Source organism: Oryctolagus cuniculus, chromosome 6, assembly GCF_051225735.1.
Source record: "Oryctolagus cuniculus isolate XC-2025 breed Fujian yellow rabbit chromosome 6, ASM5122573v1, whole genome shotgun sequence".
Lineage (NCBI taxonomy): Eukaryota > Metazoa > Chordata > Mammalia > Lagomorpha > Leporidae > Oryctolagus > Oryctolagus cuniculus.
This window is the reverse complement of record NC_142872.1, coordinates 28,111,861-28,136,944: the sequence shown is the minus strand read 5'-3', so window position 1 is coordinate 28,136,944 and position 25,084 is coordinate 28,111,861. Positions and strand designations below refer to the sequence as shown.

Genomic DNA, 25,084 nt, shown 5'->3' with positions numbered 1-25,084 from the left:
CCTCCTGGCCTCTGGGATGCCACATGTCAGGAGGAGTGTAGAGGCCAAGGGGGCTTGGTTGTGTGGTACAGGCCTTCACAGCGGTGCTGCGGGGCAGGCCACAGTGTCGCAGTTACGATGCTGCTTGGGATACCCACATCCCATATCAGAGTGCCTCGTTCAAGTCCTGGCTATTGCACTTCTGATCCAGCTTCCTGCTAATGTGCACCCTGGGGGACAGCAGGTAATGGCTCAAATACTTGGGTCTCAGCTACTCATGTGAGGGACCCAGATTGGGTTCTGGACTCTTGGCTTTGACCTGACAGTTGCGGCCATTTGGGAGTGTGAAATGGCAGATGGAAGATTTCTGTTTAGAAAAAAAAAAAAAAAAAAAGAATGTTGAACATTGAAGATGGTAGTGGAGCCATTGGAAGGAGCACAGGCCCTTCATCAGCTCCCTATTACTATTTACAATGGCAATTTGACCTTTTTTGAGCTTTGTCTCCTTGTTTATAAAGCTGCTGGTACCTCTCAAAGTTAAATGTGATTTTATATATATGTGTGTGTGTGTATATAGCACCTAGCATTGGAACAGGCACAGTGTGTCAGTAAATACCAGTTGTTGGTTTTAGTGTGGGAGTGGCTGCTTGTATTGTTTAACTTGGGACTGTGTCAGAGGGGCTCATGTCCAAAATGTTGCCCCAGCAGTCTGTCTGTCAGTGCCCATCACCCTGCCATTAGAGGTTTATTCACTCTTCTGGGTCTCGAAAGCTTTGGTATTTAATACTCTGTTATGCAGGTACAAGTACAAGGAAGTGTGACGTGGTAAGCTGTTGTCAGCTAACACCTTAGCTGGCATTTCTTGCCAGTCAGCTGAGAGGAAATTGATATTTGGAGTGGTGGTGATGAGAGAAGGGAGTGCTGGGGCTGTATCCTGGAAGGAAGCCCTGGGAATCCAGCTGGGAAGGCACCAGAGCCTGGGATTTGCCTCAGAGCTGACCAGAGTCTGGCCTGCTTCTCTAACTTCTTGGTCCTCTCTCCAGTTCAGGAACTGCCTGGGCAGAGGCTGTCTCTGGCCCATGGAAGTCTTCACTTGGGAAAGGGGAGGTGCCAAGGTGATCTCATGGCCTTATTTCATGCCACAAAAATGAGCCCCAGGTACAACCACCAGGATTCCCAACCAAGAAAGAAACACAAAATTTAGTCAGAATTCATGTGTGAGAATTGGAACCAGGCAGGTCTGGATTTAAATCTATGTTTTTCTGGACAGTGTGATTTTGAGCAGACCATATATGAACATGGGAATAATAGGATGTGCTTCACAGGTGAGACTTAGAAGAATTGAGTCATGGAAGGCAGTTTAACCCAGTGCCTGATGAGGACTTAATGAATGATCACTTGCTGTGAACTTTATAACCATGTCCTCATGGTGCCACTTTTCCTCAAAGCCTTTTCTGGAACCCTTCCCCTCCCCTCTGAGTGCAGGGCCTATCCTGTGTGTTTTCCTATCACTGAGCCTCTTTCAGTGCATCTGAGTCTTTGGACTTGGAGGGTGGGAAGATGGGATCTGGGCAAAGTATTTAAAGTTGCTCAGAACCAGAACTAGTGACGAAGGGGAGCTGATCAGATGGGTTTTGTATGCCCCATCACTGAAAAGTGAGTGTAACGTAACATAATGACACATTTGTTTGTGTTTTAAAATTGGGTTCAAAGATGATATCACGGGCCGGCGCCGCGGCTCAATAGGCTAATCCTCCGCCTAGCGGCGCCGGCACACCGGGTTCTAGTCCCGGTCGGGGCGCCAGATTCTGTCCTGGTTGCCCCTCTTCCAGGCCAGCCCTCTGCTGTGGCCAGGGAGTGCAGTGGAGGATGGCCCAAGTCTTTGGGTCCCTACACCAATGTAGGAGACCAGGAAAAGCACCTGGCTCCTGGCTCCTGCCATCGGATCAGCGCGGTGCGCCGGCCACAGCGTGCCGGCCGCGGCAGCCATTGGAGGGTGAACCAACGGCAAAGGAAGACCTTTCTCTCTGTCTCTCTCTCTCACTATCCACTCTGCCTGTCAAAAAAAAAAAAAAAAAAAAGATGATATCACGAGACCAGAAAACATGGGATTTGGAGCCGGCACTGTGGGGTAGTGGGTTGAGCTTCTGCCTGTAATGCCAGCATCCCATGTGGGTGCTGGTTTGACTCTTAGCTACTCCACTTCTGATTCCCTTCCCTTCTAATACACCTGAGAAAGCAGTGGAAGATGGCCCAAGTCTTTGGGTCCCTACACCAATGTAGGAGACCAGGAAGAAGCTCCTGGCTGTTGTAGCCATTTGTGGAGTATACCAGTGAATGGAAGATTTCTCTTTTTCTCCCTTTATCTCTGCCTCTCCTTCTCTGTAACTCTGACTTTCAAATAAATAAATCTTTTAAAAAAACAGAAAACATAGGATGTTGCACAAGCGTTTGGCCTCCCTGAGGCCTGAAGTGTGTGGCTCATGGTTCATTGGTCTTGTTATAATCCTTCTTGAATCTATTTTGTAAACTTTGTTGGTGAAATCTAGAAAAAAAAATGACTTTCCCAGCCCCTGGCAGCAGAATGAACACTAGGCCTGCCTCTCATCTTCCCATTATCACCATCTCCTTTTTCTCTATCTGCTTCTGTTGATAATGAGAATGTTATCACTTTCTTGTAGCCACACCTGCCTGGAGTTAACTGGCTAATAAGTCCAGTGAAGTGTGAGTTGCAGTTTGAAGCTTAGATGTGTTTAGTTTGGCCCTCTTAGAATTTTAAAAATAAGAACATTTCACATTATATATATATATATATATATGACATATTGTATTTTATTTAATACATAGATTATATATAATGCATAATGTACATAATGTATGTTTAATACATAAATATATATGTATGAATTTCCTTTTCTCTTGAAGTTGAATGCCTGGGTGGCAGCAGTGGACCTGCCGAGTAACAGCTTCTTTCCTTTGTACAGGCAGAAGGGCTCCAGTCCCCACAGTCCCAACACCTTCTGTTATTTAACTGGCTCCCTTCATTCACTTATATCTACCACTACCACCCCTAACCCCCCACCCCGCCCTCTGGAGGTGTTGTGCCCTTTGTGGTGCTGTGCGACATACTTCTTAGGTAATTTTATCAGTACTTTCTTAATTCCACCGTCTAGTACTTCTGGCAGGTGCTGGCCAGCAGGGTTGGGCTCTGTGTGCTTAATAGACAAGGTAGTCTTTGTTCTGAAATATGAGGTTAGTGCCTACCTTCAGCAAATCAGGTACTCTTGAGTTCACCACAGCTTAAGGCACCCAAAAGACACCCCTGCCTATGAGAGGGATGTTCATACATTTGTTCAACCCTGTCCTGGGCATGGGGATATAGTAATAAGAGAGTCTGACACAGTGCCTGGCCTCAGAAAGCTGAGCTGTTGGAAGTCCTTGATGTCCATATCCGCAGAATGAAGGGTGCTTCCTGCCAGTATTTTTCTATAGTCTCCCAAGCACACCTTCATGTGTACCAATTCTTCTTTTGAGCTCAGGTTTGTACAAACTTCAAATTGAAGGATAGGAGGGGTTTTGAGGCTCCAGGCTGTACCCCATTCTGACCTGCCTGAATGGAACTCTATTGTATAGTCACTGTTGGATATCACAGCACAGACTCATCTGACTTGTCAGTAATAATAATATCTACCATGTACCCCAGGCTACTAGTTTACAACACTTATCTAACATATGAGCTAGATGCTGTTGTTATTTCTACTTTTCAATGGAAACTGAGGCTTAGAATTTAGAGCAACTTTGCCAGAGTCAGAAGAAATTGGGATTCCAGTGTTGTGCTATCTGATGCAAAGACTGTGTTCTTAACTACTCTGCTGGGATTAGTGCTCCTCACAAACTTGGAGATGATTTGAAGGCATCTATTTGACCAAGATATTTTTCTTGCTAATCCTCAACAAGGTCTGCAGTTCTTCCTTCTATATTTTAAGCTTTTTTCTTTTTTAAGATTTTATATATTTGAAAGGCAGAATTATAGAGGGAGAGAGAGAGAGAGAGATCTTTATCTGTTGGTTAACTCCCGAAATGGCTGCAATGGCCAGGGCTGAGCCAGACCAAAGCTAGGAGACAGGAATTCCTTCTGGGTCTTCCATGTGGCTGGCAGAGGCCCAAGCATTTTTGCTGTCTTTCCAGGAGCATTAGCAGGGAGCTGGATCAGAAGCAAAGCATTTGGTACTCGAACCAGTGCTCAGATGCAATGCTGGTGTCAAACAGGCGGCAGCTGTTAACCCACTGTGCCATGACGCTCACCCCCATTTTATGCTTTTATTTCTTGTTAAACATGAAAATTCTAGAAGGGACTTTACTTTGTCATCACCAACACCTTAGCACCTTAACTTTTCCTCTGATAGCGAATTAAATATCAGACACCATGGGAGCCCCTGTCTGGAGCCGGGGCACTGCTTGAAGAGAAGCATGCATTTATTACATCTCCCAGGCATGGTTAGAATTGGTAGGAGACCAAAATGAGATCTATATAAAGTAGTCAGCATATGTTTATGCTCATTGGAGGAATTGAAGAGGCATTAGGAGTTGGAGGAAGGCTGGTGATGGGGAGGTAGGAGGGCTGAAATAACCTCTCGGTGTTCTAACGTGGGCTCTCCTTGTTCCCCAGAGCTCTGGACTCCTGTGTTTCCAGTTTCCTGAGAGAGGCCTTACTGCTTTTAGGTGGAAAAAGGAAGATGGGAAAGTTGGGAAGGAGCAAATGAATGACACTTTGTATCATTTCTTTTCATTCCTGCATCTCTTTCCTGAGCTCATGTGCTGCACAGACACCATCTTCTTTATCCTCTGTGTTCTTAGAGTGGGAGAAAGTAAGGTGGATAAGTGGCTTCCAACCTGGAAGTCTTCCTTCCTTAGCCTCACTGAACCTCAACTGTCTTACTTGCACCTTTTCCTCCATGGTTTGAAATGTACCAAGAAGCATTTGGGCCATATAAGCCCCCTAGGGAGGTTGCCAGGGCTATGCTGTGCCCCACTCGGCTGTTGGGAACCACTAGGTTCTTGGCTACCAGCTTGTGTACATCTGTAGTAACCATTGGAGGCCTTCTTCTTCTGCTCATATATGTGCTGCTTTTGTATACATATCATTTTTTATTGTGAAAATAGTAAGAGTTTTAAATATTTAACAGTGTATATATAGTAGCATGTCAAGTAAAAAGTACATAGCTTGGGGCCAGCATTGTGACCCAGTCAGTTAAGCCACCGCCTACCATGCTGGCATCCTCTGTCAGAGCGCCAGTTCAGGTCCTGGCTGCTGCGTTTCTGATCCAGCTCCCTGCTAATGTGCCTGGGAAGGTGATGGGAGATGACCCAAATACTTGGGTCTCTGTCACCTCTGTGGGAAACCTGGATGGAGGTCTTTTGGCTTCAGCCTGGCTCAGCCCTGGCCATTGTGACCATTTGGAGAGTGAGCCAGTGGATGTAAGATCTATCTCTGTCTCTTCCTTTCTCTCACTGTGCCTTTGAAATAAATGTCCAAAAAAAAAAAAAAAGTAGATGGATCTTTGTTTGACTTTTTTTTTTTTTTTTTTTTTTTTGACAGGCAGAGTGGACAGTGAGAGAGAGAGAGACAGAGAGAAAGGTCTTCCTTTGCCGTTGGTTCACCCTCCAATGGCCGCCGCTGCAGCCGGCGCACCGCGCTGATCCTGGCAGGAGCCAGGAGCCAGGTGCTTTTCCTGGTCTCCCATGGGGTGCAGGGCCCAAGCACCTGGGCCATCCTCCACTGCACTCCCTGGCCATAGCAGAGAGCTGGCCTGGAAGAGGGGCAACCGGGACAGAATCCGGCGCCCCGACCGGGACTAGAACCCGGTGTGCCGGCGCCGCAAGGTGGAGGATTAGCCTATTGAGCCACGGCGCCGGCTCTAAAGTAGATGGATCTTAATGTCTTCTTTTGGTAACCTTTCCCAAGTATGTTTTCTTAACCCTCTCAAGATAGTGTACAATCCTTATGATTATACAGAATGCTACAACAGGCTGTGTTCACTAAGCCATGCCGTCTCACCGTGGTTTTGAGGCTGACTTTGTGTTGCAGGTGTCCGTTTGTGTCTGGAGAGGGGTAAAGAAAGTGCCACAGCAGACGATTTACCTTTTGCTTCCTGGAACGTGTGGTGCAGTTCATGCCCTGTGTTTTCTTTTCCCAGGAGTTTGCACTTACCAACCCAGAGAAGAGTGGCACTAAAGAAACAGAGAGGAAGGAAACCAGGGCAGAGGACGAGCTGGACACTGAGGTCCTGGAGGTGTTTCACCCTACCCATGAGTGGCAGGCCCTTCGACCAGGTACCATGCTCTGCCCTGTCTTCACGAGACACACCAGGATTCAGACTAAGTGGGTCCTTTGTCTTCGTGGAGCTGCTTTGCAGAGGCGGCTGCTCTCTGACCTGCGGGAATGGAACAGTGTGGTGCGTTAGAGCGGTGGCTGCTGCGGCAGGCCTCAGAGACCCTCATTCTCCAGCAGGACCGAGACTGCAGCATCTGAGTGCCCTGGAAGGAAGGCAGGTGGTGGGTGGCCGTGCTTTCCGAGCAAGTGATTGAAAACTTTCTTTCCTTGCACTTCTGAAGCACAGGAGAGGCAGTGACATGTGCCTTGCTCTGCAAATGCTATTTTCAGCTCTGCTGCTCGGCTCAATGCTGCTGAAATATTGTTCACAGGAGAGTCCTGAGCGTCGGTGTGGGGCGGGAGTGTTTTCTTGTTCAACCTGTGGCTGGGATTGGGCTGGTCCTGGCCTGGTTTTTAAATGGGGCATTCTCAGAAGGAACTGCTTTCTAATTCTTTCGTGAACCTGGGCCCAGGGCTTAAAATAATAATGAAAATGGCCAGCAGTTGGAGAGTGTTTACAATATTCCAGTACTGTGCTTGGTGCCTCATGTGTGTAATCTTGTTCAGTCTTCACAATGGTAAGGATTGTTTTTATCTTTATTTTCAGTTGAACATATCGATGCTTAGAGAGGTTAAGTAATTTGTCCCATGTCATCCAGCTGACTCGTCCTCTGTCATTGACCCTGGAGCATGGATCCATTCTCCTCCCACTTCTCCTTCCCAGTTCCAGTTGTCCTTGGTCAGAGCCCACTATGCTGACACGTGGGACTGTTCTCAGGATTAGGCTGTTTGCATTCTGCACTGTGGCAAGGTAGATGGCAAACCCTGGCAGCTGGCACAGGCCAGTTTCATCAGTTCCTTGCCGATGTTCATCACCGTGTCCTCACTGCCCCCATTGCTGCTGTGCTGGCAGGGACAGCATTTGCTGTGCCAGCCAGCTTTCTGGTAGCAATATCACTCCTGCTGGGCTTGCATACGGGTAGTTGCTGCCACAGAAGAGTGATGAAGCACCAAGGAAGCCAAGTGAGAGCTAATGGTGTTAGAGCAGAGGGAGGCTTTAGGAACAGAGGCTCTGGATTTAGCAGATCCAACCTCTGGCTGTTCTCCCCCAGCTTCCCTGAGAACTGAGCCTCCCTGGCCCCTGGGTACTAAAACTAGAGGGACTCTAGTTTGGGGAGGGGAAGACATGGGCTATTCCCACTAGGTTTATGTGATATTGCTTGTATCACTTTTAAAAATTTTTAAATTTTATTTCAAAGAGTTAGAGGAGAAGCGGAGAGAGAGAGAGAGAGATCGATCGATCGATCAATCGATCAATCAAGAGAGATCTTCCATGCACTGGCTCACACACCAAATGGTCGCAATAACCTGGGCTGGACCAGACCAAAGCCAGGAGCCAGGAGTTTGATCTGAGTCTGCAATGTGGCTGCAGGGACCCAAGCACTTGGGCCATCTTCTGTTGCCCTCCCAGGCACATCAGGAGGGAGCGAGATTGAAAGTGGAGCAGCTAGGACTCGAACTGGCACCCATATGGGATGCTGGTGCTTTAGACGGTGGCTTTACCTACTGCGCCACAGTGCCAGCCCTGCTTGTATCACTTTTAACCAGGCAAATGCCTAGAGCAGGTGACTGATGTCTTGTTGCCTCCACTTCTTACCCTCTCTGTCCCTGTGATTGAGTCAGTAGTGCCCTTTAAGGCTTTGGTCCACATTGCAAACAGAACAAGGTTGATGGTTCTGACCTTGGGCCCTTGAGACAATGGAGCTGCTGTTAATGGATAAAGAAAAGACGCCCCCCTGTACACCTTGGGGAAGGAAAGTAGAGCTTATATGATAAAGGCAGGCCATGAGCTCTGAGAAGCTTCCAGAGAATTAGAGTGGAACATGGGTTTTTACATTTAACTGGTTGCTCTATTGACCTTACCCTCTGCATTGTACTTTTTGGAGAGAGTCCTTTTTAAAGCCTTCTGCACAACACTCCCTTGCAGCTGCCCCAAAGGCTGGTGTGTTGCAGTTGAGTATAGATACTAGGGACTTGCAGCTTGGAAATCAGAGCAACTCTGGTTCCAGTCCTGTCGGCTAAACTCCAAGAGCACTACTCCCCAAGAAGGACTGGTTCTGGGGAGGTTGGGTGAGGCTTGTTTGGGCCTTACTCTCAGACATGGCACCATAGATTGCAGGTCTGAAACCATAGAGTAGTCCTGTGGGAGCAGACAAGACATTTTTAGGCCCCACCACAGGACTTAGGTGTTTTGTTTGATGTGCTGTTAGGAAATTGGCCTCTCATTAGTCTGCATGGATAACTGGCACTTGTTTTCTGCCAGAATATAATATTTAATTCACATTCTGATGCTGCCCAAGAGCTTCTGGTACAGTTACCTAATGGTGAAAAAAAAATGTTGCCAGTCTGGAGAACTTCTCTGACAGGTAGATAGATGGGGAGGTAGCATAATTTAGTGATAAGACTAAAGACTCAGACTCAGCCAGCGCCGGTTTCAAACCCCAGCTTTACTAAGAAGGTGTTGGGCACATCACTGCATTCACTGCATCTTTCTGCTCTTTGGTTTCCTTGTTGGAAACTGCAGAGGCAGTTGTGTGTAGTGAGCTGGCAGATACAGAGCCCTCTGCCCAGTTCCTGATTGAGGACATAATGCAGTACAAAGCCATTCTAATTTTCAGAGGTAAATTCCCCACCTGCATCACCCCTTCAGGTTGATTAAGAAGTTGGATACCAGTGAGGGGACCATTAGTGTGCAGCCTTCCTGTCTCTCTGGCCTTGGGTGGGAGAGGGATTTTGGGGTACGAAGGAGACCCTTCTGTGGTCTAGACAACTTTCTCCCTGCCTCCTTCACTGTGGATTCTGGTAAAGGAACAGGGCTAATGGTGAGGAGAAGGGTTAGTAGAGAATTTTTGGCTTGAGAGACCCGGGTGAGGCACAAGAAGATGGAGGAATTGCTTTTGGGGATTTAAATAGAGCAGATTTAAACCAACAGTGAGTGACCCCAGTTCAGTGCCTTGTGTCCACTCAGGTCTCCAAAGGGAGGGCCATGGCTCTCTTTCCCTCCTGCTTCCAAGCAGGGGGTCCTAGGGTACATGGGCTGTTTTGGTTGTGGGTTGGGCTTATTTAAAGGTAATTTCCTGATTGCCTTGTCGCTGACTGGAACACCAAAATCCCAACTGGTGACTTGAGGGGTCTTTCTGCTAGGCCAGGGGGTGGATTGGGCTCCAGCCACTCAGCAGTGGAAGCAGCTGCAGGTCATGCTCCTGAATTCTGCCTTCCTCTGTCATTACTGTCAGCATCCTCATTGGATGGAAGTCACTTGTTCCCGGAAGTGATTTTTCTGTCTCTCTCTTGTGGTTTATTTTGGGATCCACCTCACCTTACGGAGGCACAGCAAGCATCTGAGTGTGGATTCAGCATCAGCTGTTCACAAGCAAGCCGAGGAAAACTGTTTGCTGGCAGGTCTTGTGGGTTTCGGGCAAGGAACTCAGGGATTTGTTCTGGGGTTGAGGACCCCTAAACACCTTTACACTTGTTAAAGAAACCTGGTCATAGCCAGATTCACTGTGGGTATTTCCTGAGATCCTACTTGGTGCCAGGTGCTTTACTTGTAGCCAGAGATAGAGATAATAGTCACATTTACTGAGCATCAGTGTTGCCAAACATCCTTGGAGGGCAGGTGCTATCATCACTCTGATTTTTACAGACAAAACTGAGTCTCAGAGAAGAAATGTCTTAGCTAACCAGCCAAGAAGTGGTAGAGTAGGATCTCAAACCTAGCTCTGTATGGCTCTAAGTCCCAGGTTGTAACCACTGTACCATACTTTCCTGCCCTTTAGTAGCTTAGAGACTCACAGAGGCTGTGGAGACAGTGAAGAAACCCACCAGTGTGTTTTCAAATGTCCTGATGAGCTGTTATGGGCTCAGTGAATGTATAAAGAACACTGTGGTTAAGGTCTGCCCTGGGCCTTTTTGGTTTAATTCTGAGTTCCTGGTAGGGCAGTTAATCAAATTCCAAAATGCTACTTCTTCCTATAGTTCCCTTTTTGAGCTGTGTGGGCTTGGTCAAGTTGCTTAGAATCTCTGAACTTTAGTTTCCTCATGTGAAAATAGGGATAAAAATATGCACAGAGCTGATATTAGGATGAAATAAGATAAACACATATCAAGTATTCTGCAGTGTCTGACACATATGATGTAGTCACTAAGTAGCTGTATTTGTCATTTGAAAAATATACCTTTGTTACCTCCGTTTTTTTTGTGTTTTTTTTTTTTTTTTGTTTTTTTTTTTTGGGGGAGCTGATAGAGGGAGAGGAGGCAGGGGGGTGGCCTAGGCAAAAAACCCTCTGATATTGCTCAGGCCCATGTTGCATGAGGGCCCAATGCAGACTCAGGAAAGCATAACCTGGATCAAACCTGGGGCTCCTTGTTGACCTGATCTGACTTCAGGCGGCTGTGAGAGTCTCTGAAATATTGGCATTAACACAAAGAGCCCACTCGATGAAAGCACGCAGGAAGCTTGTGCAGCAACACGTTCATGTGAGGGAGAGGAAAAAAAAATTCCAAATCATCAACAACTGATGAGAGCAATCCAAGAATTATAGAGCACCAGCCATCTGGTCAGATCATTTCAGATCTGCACGAGCAATAAGAGGGAATTGAATTTTAAAAACCTCATTTATAGTAGACCAACTACTCTGGTTTCAAGTATTTAAGCGAGGAGTCTGATTTCCTGCAGGCCCTGGACATCTGTCTGAAGGAGCACCTGACTCTGGCTGGGTGACTCTGAGGACTGTCTTTGCTGAGCCTTTGACCCTCTGAAGCTTTGGAGGGACTGTGTGGTTTTCCGATCATCTGACACCAACGTGATATTCAGTTCGGTTCAATTCTGATACTGTCTAATGAGGATTTGTGTCACGTAAAGTCACGTAAGACTGCCCATTTTCAGATGCCATTCCCAAGTCCTGGGCCACCTGTACTTCTCACTGAGCAACTGTAAATCAAGGACTCCCGCAACCCCATGCTTAGGTTTGAGAATTTTCTCAAAACACTCAAAGAGCTCAGGAAAATAAATTCACACCTTACAGTAAAGAATGCAATCAGGAATAGCCAAAGGGAAGAGCTGCATGGGGTGATCTGTCAAAGTGGCCGTGGGGGCTGGCAAATACAGCTTTCACATGCTCTCCAGGTGCACCATCCTGCCAGCACTTCCACGTGCTGGCACCCTCAAGCTCAGGTGGGTTTCAGGAAGCTCTTTGAACCCCATTGTTGATGATGTTTCATTATGTGGGTGTGACTGATTAAAGCACTGGCCAGATGACTGATCTCAGCCCTCAGCCTGTGCTTCCTCCCCAGAGATCAGAGTTGGGGAAGTGGGGAGGGGGCTGGAAGTCCCTGGCCTCTAATCATTGGTTGGTCTTTCCAGGTACCAGCCCCCGTTCCAAAGCTGCCTGGAGGCACTATTGAGAGTTATGTTGTTAGCATGAACTCAGATGTGTTCTTTATGCTTTGTTATGAATTGTCATAAAAGACATGCCTGTCAGGAAATTACTAGGTTTTTAAGACCACTGCACTAGGGACAAAGACCTTCAAAAGTTTGTGGAAAATGGAATTCAAAGTTATTTGTGATTTTCCACAGTTTTTTTTTTCTTAGGCCCCTCATATATATTTTAATTATATCAGAGGCTTAATTGAAGTGAGATTAAGGGGGAAAGTTTCCAGTGCCTTCTGCCCCTCCCCAGCTCCATGCTTGGGAGGTAGATGATCATTTCTCCATCCCTTAGGCTGGATGGGTCATCCTGACTGATCACTGATTCCCAGAGTGGTCCCCGAGAATGTGGCCTCTTCTGTCTCCTCCTCTACGTGTGTGCATACGCATACATGTGTGTTTGCCTATGAGGGGTGTTTGAGAGCAGGATTGGCAGTAAAGGGCAGCTTATACCTAAGTCATCAAAGTGGGGTTAGAGGGACTTCTTGGATCCCAGCAGGAGGAAATGGCTTGCAAGAGGGGTATAGCCAGGTGGCTCTGTGAGATGGTCTCTTACTGGCTCAAGGGCAGTGCTAGGAAGGCAGGGTAGTAGCTGGGTAGAGCAGCCAGTGTAGTGTTGCCTCATGATCTGTCTCCTTTCTGGGTTCAAGTTGCTATCCCCAGCATTTTTTTTTTTAAGATGTTTATCAGAGCTTATCCTTAGTGCTGGCTCCTTCTGCACAGTGCTTTCCTGCTTTGAGGCCTTTCAGTTCTCTGAGACTTGGGATTCAGTTCTCTGAATCTTGGGATTCCCTGAGAACTTTGTTCCTCTCCTACCTATACTTTTGGTCCCTTTGTTCCTATCACTGTCACTCTGCCAGCTTTGTTAAGTGTTCTTCACTCCACTCTGAGCATCTGCTTTGCTCCTTGGTAATGCAGGCTTATCAGGGTGAACCATTTGGAGATGGCAGGATGTGAGGCCACTTGCAGCCCCATAGAAACAGTTTCTGAGGCTTCTCATTACCATGCACTAGAAGAGAAAGGATGGGGCACTGGAATTCATGCAGGCCCAGAGATTCTGCGGGGGCGGCTTAGAACTCTTCATTTCAGATCTCATCTGTCATGTCGGAAGGTCTCTTCATGAGCCTCCCAGAGTGGCTGACTGTTGTCCCCAGCAGCAAAGTTCCACATGTCCCAGGCCACTGCCAAGGCCAAGACTACTTTATAGCCATCTGGCTGAGCTCTTTGCTGGCACCAGATACCTGGGCATCTCTGCTCAAGGATTGGCACAGGCCAGAGTCCAGTTTACAGTCTGTAGATTTGTCAGGTGATAGAGAGCAGCTGTTGGCCATCCTCATTTAATACCTATTTGAATGCTTAATACTCACCCTGAGGCCCTCGTCCTCCCTTTCCTTTCTTCCACCTACCTGTTCTCTTTGAGGTATAATCAAGAATACCTAGGCGAGTGGCATAGTGTCACCTTCCAGAAGTTGGGACACCTGAAGTGGCTGAGGTGAAAACTTAGAGTACATAGGGATGATAGAAAACTTGCGAAAACAGTCCCAGTTCTCAGGCCCAGGTCTTGGCTATAGTTCAAGTTCAGAGAACATGTATAGCTCTGACTTCCCTTTTTTCTCCAACATTGGGCTCAACTCCTGGCCAAGAGAATACAGCCCAACTCCAGGGTTTGGATTAATCAGGGCTGGGGATGGCTTTCAAGTGCTGGCCTGGACCTGAGATGAGAGACCCTTTTCCAGAACCTGCTACATCCATGGTTTTGTCAAAACACTGGGAATTGACCTGGAACTTAAGGGGAGATAATATTTGACTAGGGAAGAGGACAAGGTGGGAAGCAAGAGGGAGAGGGAGTATGTCTGCTTGGCTGGAGTGGTAAGGGTGTGTAGAGGAATAATGGGCCATTGGTAGTTGGCAGCATCTACTCTGTCAGAGATGGGGGGTAGTGGGCGGGAAGGGAGATAAGGAGGAGAACTGACAATCCAGTAGATACTAAGATATGAAAGTGAGTGTAACCTGTGAGCCTGTCATGGAGTCCAACCAGGGGCTGTACTGGCAGATGAGGAAAGGAAGAAAAATGATGTGAACTCCTGCATTCTGACAGAGTCAGGAAGTGGAAGAAGAGAACTCAGATGGCATTGTCAGAGACAACTGGATCAACAACCTCATTTATTTTATGTTTCTTCAGCATTCCAAGTATGGTGCTCCATGCTGGGGATACCTAGGTGGGCATGACAGAGGTCATGGACTTGGGTGTAGGAGGACTACCAGACGCAAGTGTGGCCGTGAAGGAAAGACTTCCCAAAGGCAAGATGCTTCAAGCCGAATGGAGAGAGCTTGTGTTTTTCTGAAGGCAGAGGGGAAATGACTCAGTGGTGATGGAGAGATTTAAATCCCCAGAGAGGAGAGCGTTTGATGGGGCAAAATTATGTAGGTAGCAGATGAAAGTTCTTGGCCTCATAATTGTGTTGAGCCTTAGAAATTAGAGGAGAGACTAGAAGGAAACATGGAAAGGTTGGGGAGATGCAGAAGGGAACTGAGGAAGCCTCTCTTGGACATCTTTGATTCTCTGAGCAAACCTGATGGTGGGCTTCTGTCTTTGGTAATGAAAGAGAAGGACTTGAGAAAGGTGCTTGAGAAATGAAAGGTTAGGAAGAACCTCTCTGGGCAGGGTGCTTGAAGAATCAAGAGGTCAGAACTAAACATCACCTGGCATCAGGAAGGACCCAGCTGACATTGGACAACTTGATTTTGTAGTGGGCCAGGACTGGGGCTTTCATGAGTTTTCAACCTCTCAGGTCCCTGGACAGTGTTTACATGGACAGAGGGAAAGGTGGAGTCTGAGGAATGATGGGCAGATCATTCCAGGAACCCGTGTTCCCACATGGTATTGGTGGGGGGGACCTTTGTCTCCGCTGTCTGTGGGGCTTTGTGGAAAAGAAGGTCAGGGTTTTGGCAAGCTGGAAGCCGTTTGGAACTTGTACCAACCTTCCCTCTTCTGGAGAAAGGAACATGTAGGGGACTCTCTGAGGCCCCTGGTGATGCCCAAGGTCAGGATGTGGGTGCACCCATTAGTCACTGATCTGGCAGGCCTGGAAAACAGTCGAGAGAGGCAGGGCTCTGCGTACAGGAGCATCCCAAGCCTTCTCTTGTTTGTGCTCTGGTCAGACTGATTTTTTTCTGCGCATGTTGAGGTTTGGTTTTGTTCCTTCATAAACTCATAGGTTGTTGGTCTTGCCTTATTTCCCATAGTATGTTGATTTGGGCAAACAAAGATTGAGTTTTATTTTAATTTCTTTAATTCCCAGAATAGTCTGTTTATGGTTTGTATAATGCAGTTGTTTGGAAGGACAGAACCATTTCTTTGGATTAAAAAGTTTTCAGATTTGATTACCTGTGGCCATAATTAGTTTATCTGGGCAGAGGTGAGTTTTTATGGAATAGTAATAAGAGCATGCTGTATTTGTAAAGTTCCTTTTGCCTAAGGGGAAAAAAAAAACTACCCCTGCTCTCTGGCCCAGTAGCCTTCCAAATGTTGCATAAACATCATCTTGTTCATCTCCATTCCATCATCTCCTGGTTTTGCCAGCTCAGGCTTTTAGACAGAAAGGGAGGGAGTTGTCCTAAATTTGTAGGCAAGAATGGCACAGGCAGAACAGAACCCAGGAATCCTGTCCTGGTAGTTGAATGGGGAAGGGAGGAAAGGAACATCCTTTGGGAGATCCCATTTTGCTGGTACTCTGTGTCTATTATAGAAAAGAACCCTCGGCCGGTGCCGCGGCTCACTGGGCTAATCCTCCGCCTTGCAGCGCCGGCACACCGGGTTCTGGTCCTGGTCGGGGCGCCGTATTCTGTCCCGGTTGCCCCTCTTCCAGGCCAGCTCTCTGCTGTGGCCTGGGAGTGCAGTGGAGGATGGCCCGAGTGCTTGGGCCCTGCACCCCATGGGAGACCAGGATAAGTACCTGGCTCCTGCCATCGGATCAGCGCGGTGCGCCGGCCGCAGCGCGTCGGCCGTAGCGGCCATTGGAGGGTGAACTGGTGGCAAAGGGAAGACCTTTCTCTCTGTCTCTCTCTCTCACTGTCCACTCTGTCCCTCAAGATACCCCATGAGGGAATGGCTACATTTTCTCCTGGTCTCCGTTGGAGATTTCTCTTTTCAGATCTCATTGCTTTTCCTAGGATTTCCTCTCTTTCTTCTTAATATAGAAACTACAGTGTCATTACTGAAAGCAGTATTATTTAAAGTCTGTGTGGGAACAAAATAATATGACTGCTGGAGACTGTTGACATTAGGAGGCGGAAATTATTCAAGTGGATGCAGAATTATTCAAGCTGCCCGTCTTGGTTTCCTAGGTTAGATCTGAGGAGTAGATCCAGATGTCCTTAAACATGGTGGATTAAGTGACCCTGTGTGCCGTGTGATTTCAGGCTGTTAGCTGGCTTTAGATTCCCGCTGGGTTAGGTTGCAGATGGAGAGGCTGGGCAAATTGTTCCTTACAGATCGTTAACATTTCAACTTCCAGTATGTGATCAAAAAAGCTAGCAGAAAATATGTTGGAGATAGGTATAGCATGGTTGATTTCAAAGGGGAGGGACTCTTTCTCTTAGAAATATGACAGTAATGGGGTAGCCAGATGGTATGTTTGATTTACAGGAGTTCCTCTTAGTGACAGTTTCGGGGGTGCACTTAGGGAGTGAAGAAAAGTAAGAGGAAGACAAATCAAAGGAAGGTGAAAACTTTTTCACCTTTTTACTGCATCATCTGACCCTGCTCATACATGTCAATGACAATCTTGTTTTTATTGTAGCTTATTTAACAAAATGCTCTTTTCCTCCCTCTCTCCCTCTTCCTCCCCCCTACCCCCATTCCCATTCCTTCTGCTCTTCTCCTGTTTTTCCTCCATTACATTCTGTCTGCTTTGCCTCTTCTCCTCCATTGGTGTAGTGGCCTCTACCTGCAGTTGAGTGGCAGGTGGCCGTATGGACAGACAGAGGTGTATGTAGCTGTGGGGATATTTTCTCGATTCTGCCAGCATCAAATAAATGACTTCCAAGCCAATCCTTCCAGCCACGTATTTCGCTGATCAGTCAGAATGAGAAGAAAAACACATTAGCACTGCCAGAGAGGGGATTTGGGGAAAATCAAGTCTGTGGAACTGAGTGATCTAAAGTCATAAGCATTAAAAACAAATCCCAGAGTACAGCTGGAGTTCTTCCCAACCTGTCTCCCAGAGCCCAGTCCCTTTCTCTCTCTCTCTCTCTCTCTCTCTCTCTCTCACACACACACACACACACACACACAAACACACATACTGTGCTGTATGAATCACACACACACACATTGGTTGCTGTATGAATCACACACACATTGTGGTTGCTGTATGAATCTCACACACACACACACACACACACACACACAGCGCTTGCTGTATGAATGGCTTGTGGAGCTGCATGCTGACAAGAAGGCACCAGCCTGTATTGCCCATCATCAGATATCTCAGTGTGACGTGGAAAGGATGCGATCCTTGGCTGGTGTGTTTTCTTTGTTTTAACCTGTGACCTCTATGTCTGCATACACTCAACAAAGACTTGGATCACTGGAGTTAAACACATTGTACGCTTGTGTATTTCCCTTCTGCCTAGAACCAGTTTGGAGTGAGGTCTCTGGAGAACAATGGCCCCTTCTTTGTCCTTAGGCCAGGAAGGTACTTCTTATTAGGAGGAAGCATTCTTCTGGTTGTATGGGCAAAAATGTTTAAATTACAGTGGAGCAGTTTGTCTCCTTCAGAACAAAGACAAAGTCCAGAATGCCTGTTTTTCAGTGAGACATGTTTTTCAGAGAGGGAACAGTCAGAGGGCCGAGCCCAGGCTGTATTTTGGCATTTAGCTGTTGTAGTTCCTTGAATACAGTGGACAACGGAGTGTTGTAGTCAGTCTATCAGGGTCTCATGTTGCAGCTGTGGTTTGTTTTGTTTTAACATCTGAGTGGTTTTGGACAAGTTACTTAGTTTCACTAAGGTTTTTCTTAGAGGTTTTTTTATTTTATTTGAAAGACTGAAGAGAGCTCTTCCATCTGCTGGTTTGCTCCCCAAATGCCTGCAAGTGCCGGGACCAGGCCAGGCTGAATCCTAGACTCAGGAACTCCATCTGAGTCTACTAGATGGGTGGTAGGAACCCAGGAACTTAGGCCATCTGCTGCTTGCCAGGTGCATTAGCAGGAAGCTAGTTCGGAAGCTGGAAGTAGCCTTAGCATTCCAGTATGTGATACAGGTGTCCCAAGCTGCACCACAGCACCCACCCCAATTCCACTAAGGTTTAATGAACTATCCTCACCTGTAAAATAAGGCTAGTGATACCAACCTCAGAGGGTTATTTTGAGTAGTAAGGTAAATATGAAGCATTTAGTGTGGTACTAGGTGCATAGTAGCATCTCAATAAATGTTAGCTGCTGTTTCTGTTGTATACCTCAGCCTGAACTGAGGTATGATCTGCAGCATAACTGACCAGTGTTCATCAAATATATCTAAGTTAAGAAAGACGAAGGCTGAAGGACTGTCATAGGTTGGAGGAGACTAAGGAAACGTGACAATGAATACAGTATGTTGCCTGGATTCGATTCTGGAACAGAAAAAAAGTAGTAGAAAAATGGATGAAATAGTTTAGCTACTATTAGTATATCAATGTTAATTTCTTAATTTTGATAATTTCTGTAGTTATGTAAGATATTAATATCCAGGGAATTTAATGAAGAGTATATCAGAGCTGTGCTTTTTTGAGCAACTTTTCTGTAAGTCTGAAGTTATTTCAGGAGCTAGTGTTTTGCACAGTGGTTTACCTGCCACTTGGGATCTCCTGGGTTCAAGTCTCAGCTCTGTTTGCTTTTTTATTGTTATTTTTTAGATTTTATTTATTTGAAAGAGTTACACACAGAGAAGGAGAGGCAGAGAGAAAAAGAGAGGTCTTGCATCCACTGTTTCACTCCCCCAGTTGGCTGCAATGGCCAGAGCTGTGCTGATTTGAAGCCAGAAGCCAGGAGCTTCTTCCGGGTCTCCCATATGGGTGAAGGGGCCCAACGTCTTGGGCCATCTTCTACTGCTTTCCCAGGCCGTAGCAGAGAGCTGGATTGGAAGTGGAGCAACCAGGACTTGAGCCAGCACCCATATGGGATGCTGGCACTGCAGGTTACAGCTTTACTGCTACGCCATAGCACTGGCCCCCCAACTCTATTTCTGATTCCAGCTTCCTGCTAGTGTGCACTCTGGGCAGCAGCAGGTGATCCTGCCACCTGCATGGGAGACCCCAGTGGAGTTCCTCACTTCTGTCTTTGCCTAGCCCCACCCCGACTGTTGTGGGCATTTGGGGGAGTGAACCAGTGGGAAGTTCTTTCTTTGTCTGCCTTTTGAATAAATGCAAATAAATCAATTAATAAAAGTTAAATATGTATGTAAAATTATTTCAGAAAAAATGTTAAAATAAGTGCATGTCCAAGTGGCCTTTTAGGTAAAGAAGAAACTGACCAGGGTGTAGCCATTCCTCTCGCACAACAGGTAGCACCTAGTTTGGTCTCACTGCCCATGTCAGCGTGAGGGCTCTTACTGAGGGCTTACTTTAGCCCCTATGAACCTGCTGCACCTGAGGCGCAATCTACTCTAGGCAGATGATTGGCAAGGTAGCAGAGCAGACACCCAGCCCAGGTGTGGTCCTGCAGCAGTGCCATATAGCAACTCGAGAGGAGGCCACTCATTTGGCATTGGGACTCTGCAGGGCTGAGTGATTGGGGCACTTGTCTCTGTCCCTTGGATTATAAATGAAATTCTGTTTTATCCCTTTATCTAAGCAGCAGTCACTATGGCAATGTGTTTGTGGATTGCAATTCTTACCCCTACGCTCACTGTTTGATCATCCAGAAGAAAGAAAAATAGGTTCAAACCTAGCTTTGCAATAATTTATTATTTTCTTTCCTGTTTTAAGTACCTTGCTTTTGCACAAAGCAAGTATTTTGCTTGCTTTTCTTGAGCATAAAAGGTACTTGTGCTTTTCTTGTGACTGATGTGGCCATCCCTGTCATGCTAATAGCAAGGTTTGTAGAAGAAAACCATCATTATCATTGGGAGAATTTGAGTTTTGTAGTTTTTAGTTTTGCATTGAAGTCAGCTGTGGGGGGGGTGGTCTGCAAAGTATAACATCTTCCATTCTAGCATACATCTCCCTTACAAGTGTTTACCCTTGAAGCCCATATTTTCTGAGTTAAAAAAAATCAATGCTAAAAAATGTTCTTTGTGTTTTAACTCAGTGGCTAAGGTGTACTGCTTTTTGCTATTGATTTACACATTTTATTGTCAGACCCTTGGGATGCATGTGCATTACTCAATACTGTGACAAATGGCTGGGCTTTGAATTATGTATTGTATTAGGAGGGAGTTCATAAACCATACTTTTCTGTAGGTTATTTTAGGCAGAAGAGTAGTGAACTGTCATTTCTCTTTGAGTCACATGTGACAAAAAAAAAAAAAAAAAAAAAAGATGGGGACATTGATGACAGGAACAGTATCTGGCTCAAGTGGGGACAATGAACTACCCCTGAAAGCTTGTGAGTGCAGAGGCTCTGAGTGGACAGACATTGGGTATGGACCAGGAAGATTGGGAGTACCAGGGTCAGAGGAGAGAGAATCTGCCAAAAACCAAATCTTTGCTGCCACTGTGTATGGGCTCTGACCCCAGAGGCAAGATGGCCACCTGACCTGTCGTAGGATTTCTGATGCCTGAGAGTCCTGCACCCCACCTGGCCTTCTGCCCACCCGCCTCCCTCTCCCAGCACAGCCACTTGTGCTGATGGATATACAAACCCTTTGCAGACCGTCTGGCACCGCCTGGCTTGCAGAGATCATCTGTCTCTTTTGAATGAGCAACTTTATGTTTGCGGCTCCTTTTCCCTGCACGGAGACAAATTGCCTTGTGCTGGCTTCTGCCTTCTGATGGAAATGTTTACCTTCCCTAGGGAATGTCACCATTCTTTGGGGGTAATGTCTGCCTGTGCTTCCCACCCCTCCTGGGAGTGTGAGTCTGTGCTCAAGGGTGGGACAGGAGGAGGCAGCTGGTGGAGCGTGCACAATTGCCACTGGGGCAGCCATCTGCCAGTGTCGCGGCTCGCAGCCTGCCTCTGAGCAGGCTGCCGGGAGGGAGTGTCTGCACTTCAGGGCCTGCATGCATTATGCACAGCCCATTCCCTAAATGAGCTTTCTAAGTGTGTATAACTCCTTTCTACCCTATTCTTGTATGGCCTGCCTCAGGGCACTGTTCAGAATCTCCCCTAATTATGCTTCTAGTGCTGAGCATTTAGAGTTTCTGGTAATAACTGATTTTTTCTTTTTGGAATAGATTTCTAAAATTGCAGTGAAGGATTGATTTATGTTTATGGGAAGATTTACTCCTTACAGGGAAATTAACAATACTACATTGGTACAGTTTCATGGTGTTTTGACGTTATCAAAAGCCACAGTCTGACCCACCCCTGGCCTGCCCAGCTTTTCCCAGAATGGGCCCCTTATGGTTTGAGGAAGTTGTTGTAGGATTAGAATGAAATCTTGCTTCCAGTTGCAGACTAACACTTTCTCACATGCTCCCTGCACCCCTCCTCTTCACCTTCGCTTCCTGAGATGAGGGAGTTTTGTACATGCTGTGTAGAAAAAGAAGATGCATAACGTGATTCAGTCCTCGCCCACGGAGCGAAGACTCCTGCCATCCAGTAAGTGTTGGCAGGCAGGCTGTGTGTGTTAAGAGCACGTCCTGCCTCCCTGCCTCTGCTTCCCTATCCCTGCGCTGCTCCTCTCATTGTGTATGCCGTTGGGTGGAGTTTGGGGTGTCCAGCCTCTCAATTCTCCTGCTTTTCTTCCCAACCCTTGCTTCTCCTCAGTGGTTGGCCTTTAGTATCTGTAAGGAACAGAGGACAGTCACTCATATCCCAGAGACTTCATGATGACCCCTGGGAAGATTTCTAGTCCCAAGGTTGGTGTTTGAGTGATTGCTGTGTGCCTGTCGTGTCAAGTACAGTCAGAGCATGGTAGGGTGCCTCACTACCTTAAGCACAATAAACAACCTAGGGATCCATTCAAACAGAAAGTTGCAGTTCCCAGCAACCCACTCACAGGGTCTGGATTATAGGTGACTTTGGATCTGTCATTGCAGTATTGACTTGTGAAGGTCATTGAGGCCTCTAGGCTAGTGCTGGTTTGGTTATGCTGTTCAAAGTGAGTTACTGGTAACATTAGCCTCTCTTTTGCCCTCTCGTGGGGTAGGGAGGGAGCATTAGGTTCTAGAAAATTCTTGGCTGTGAAGACTTGGATTTTGTCGTCTTTTCACCTATCCCTAAATAAGTTAAAAGAACCCAGAAACCCAGAACAACAGAGTAAGAAGCAGAACAGAACTTTGGGGAAGAAGGCAATGAGAAAGATGCAGGAAGAAAAGAGGGAGCTATTGGCTCACCAATCTTTTAGAACAAGAGAAAATAGTACCTTCCTCAGCCTGGCTAGCCAAGGAGACAGTACTGGATGCACTGTTAGCACAGCCTAGAGCAGAGCCACGAGGCCCCTGCACTGTGCTCCCTGAGGATGTTTGTGCTAGCGCCAAGCCTCATGCCCACTCTTCAAATAGCCACACAGCTACAAAAATGCCAAAGGTCCTGTTACACTCTTGTAACAAAGAGACTGAGACGTAAGACATGGCTTGACCAGACCAGTTGTAGCTTCGTTGTAACATGGCCAAGGGGAAGCTCTTGTTTCAGGAACCCCTCCTGTGTAGATGTATTGGAGCTGAGCCTCTCCCTTCCAGGCTGGCCTTGGTGGACTTCCCTGCCCATTTGTGGCCTCAGCTAGCTGAGCTGCCAGCAGGTTCTGGAGCCTTCCCAAGCCTGCAGCAAACAGGGCTTGGCAGTGACAAGATCTGTTGCAGGGCTGCATTTATCGGACGTCCTTTAAAGTTAGCTTGCCTGTAGTCCTTAAGTGCCTCACGAGAGCCTCTTGAGGTTCTTGGCTTCCCTTGAACTTCATGCTTGTGCTGACTCCCACACACATTCCTGGATCTTTTCATTTTAACCATGGTTGGTGATGAATTGAGGGAGGGTGAGGATTTGCTTTCCTCTGCTGCAGAAGTGCAGTGCTGCTAATTTCATTCTTTGCACTCTGTCTTTGAGATGAGCAAAGTCCTCTGTGCCCGTGGTTAGTATTGCTGTGTTACTGGACTCTCCTGGCAAAAATTAGGCTAATGTCTCCAACGACTGCATTAGCCACTGAAATGAGGTTCTAAATTGAAGGTACTACACCAAGTCTCTCTCCGAGGTATCGCCTTCTTCTGGCTTTTATTATTCAAATTCATTCTCTCAATGATTCTCTGCAGACTGGCACGCTGGTTCAGTGCGTTGCCGCATTGTACTAGCTGAAAGGCAAGATCACCTTTTAAGAAGAGGGAGAAAGGAAGTGGGAAAAAAATTGCAAAAGATGAATGCCGTGGTGCAAAGAGTCAGCAGTTTATCTGTTCTAAAAGCTACGTGCTAGGTCTGTGTGCTGCCCAGCCTCAGAAAGGAGAGGAAGCAGTCCTAGAATAGGGTAAAGGAGGAGGAGGGAATGATGCCACTGCTTCAGTGGAATCTGGGCCTTACAGGTCCCCCACAGCTTCTTCCTTGTCCTTCATGTTTACTGAGCACCAGAAATATACGGCTAGGAGACCAAAGGCCAACAGGACAGGATGTTTCCCTGGAGATCTTGGTTTTATAGTTTCATTGATTTTTCCCTGTCTTGGGTATGTGCATGTGGGGAGGGCTGAGTGGAGGGTTGGCCCTTAGGATTTTTGTGTTCTATCCTGGAAGTAGGAGCCCTCTAGCAGTCAGATGTCTAGATAATTGAGAAATAACCTCCAAGACCATGTTTGTTTTTAAAATGCATATATATATATATATGGCTTGCACTGTGGCATAGTAGGCTAAGCCTCTGTCTTTCAAGTAAATAAATAAATCTTTAAAAAAAATAAAAAACCTACCCAAATTTTACAGATGTAAAATTGACATTATGGTTCTGTTTTTCCAGTTGTTTTTACAAAACTGTTGTTATTGCTGTTCATACTATTTTGAGACTGATACTTTCCCTCTAGAAACAGAACATTTTAAAAAGTTAGAGCCTTTGACATTAATTAGATATACAGTGAACATTTTCTAGGTGTTGATCTTTAATATGTTCAATTGTGTAAGTTTACCAAATTATACTTAGGTGATTATTATTGTTTAACTTTTTATTTATTTGACAGGTAGAGTTATAGACAGTGAGAGAGAGAGAGAGAAAGATCTTCCTTCCATTGGTTCACTCCCCAATGGCCGCTGCAGCCGGTGCTGTGCCTATCCGAAGCCAGGGGCCAGGTGCTTCTTCCTGGTCTCCGATGCAGGTACAGGAGCCCAAGCACTTGGGCCATCCTCCACTGCCCTCCCGGGCCACAGCAGAGAGCTGGCCTGGAAGAGGAGCATCCGGGACTAGAACCCGGCGACCATATGGGATGCTGGTGCTGCAGGCAGAGGATTAACTAAGTGAGCCACGGTGCTGGCAATATTGTTGAACTTTTAAATGGTTTTTAGATTTCTGCTGTTGTAAATAATTCTTTAGAAAACATCTTTATATTTTTATAGACTCTCTCTGTTCTCTGTGTTCTTAGAAAGGATCTGACTTGTCTCTTAGATTATCTTGTCCAGTTTCTCAACCTTTTGTCTGGGCCATTTAGATAACACCAGAGATTTGAGCACCTCTAACCCCTGCTCTGTATCACACATCGGATGCTGTGGGATTTCCTTCCCACATGGTTCCTGGGTACTTCTCCTTTAACTAGGAAATGTCTGGCTTCATGTTAGGCAGGGCAGCAGTACAGAACACAAGTTTTTGCTGTTTTGTGCTCAGATTGTGAGGTCTCTAAGGACAGGGATATTGTCATCACCCTCTTTTTTTTTTTTTTAAGATTTATTTATTTGAAAGAGTTACACAGGGAAAAGGAGAGGCAGGGAGAGAGAGAGAGAGAGAGAGAGAGAGAGAGAGAGAGAGAGAGAGAGAGAGGTCTTCCATCCACTGATTCACTCCCTAATAGGCTGCAACAGCCGGAGTTGTGCCAATCTGGAGCCAGGAGTTTCTTCTGGGGCTCCCACGCAGGTGCAGGGGTCCAAGGACTTAAGCCATCTTCTACTGCTTTCCCAGGCCATAGCAGAGAGCTGGATAGGAAGT

At 46.6% G+C, this 25,084-nt stretch overlaps 1 protein-coding gene across 9 annotated transcripts in view; it reads left to right on the top strand.

Moving 5' to 3' along the window:
• SIL1 (SIL1 nucleotide exchange factor) overlaps positions 1-25,084 on the top strand; it is a 277,751-nt gene that overhangs the window by 98,788 nt on the left and 153,879 nt on the right. For all 9 annotated transcript variants that reach the window (XM_008255099.5, XM_008255096.5, XM_089335931.1 and 6 more), the window contains one exon: positions 6,177-6,312. In XM_008255099.5, coding sequence (XP_008253321.1) covers positions 6,177-6,312 — 136 coding nt within the window. The remainder of the gene's footprint in view (positions 1-6,176; positions 6,313-25,084) is intronic.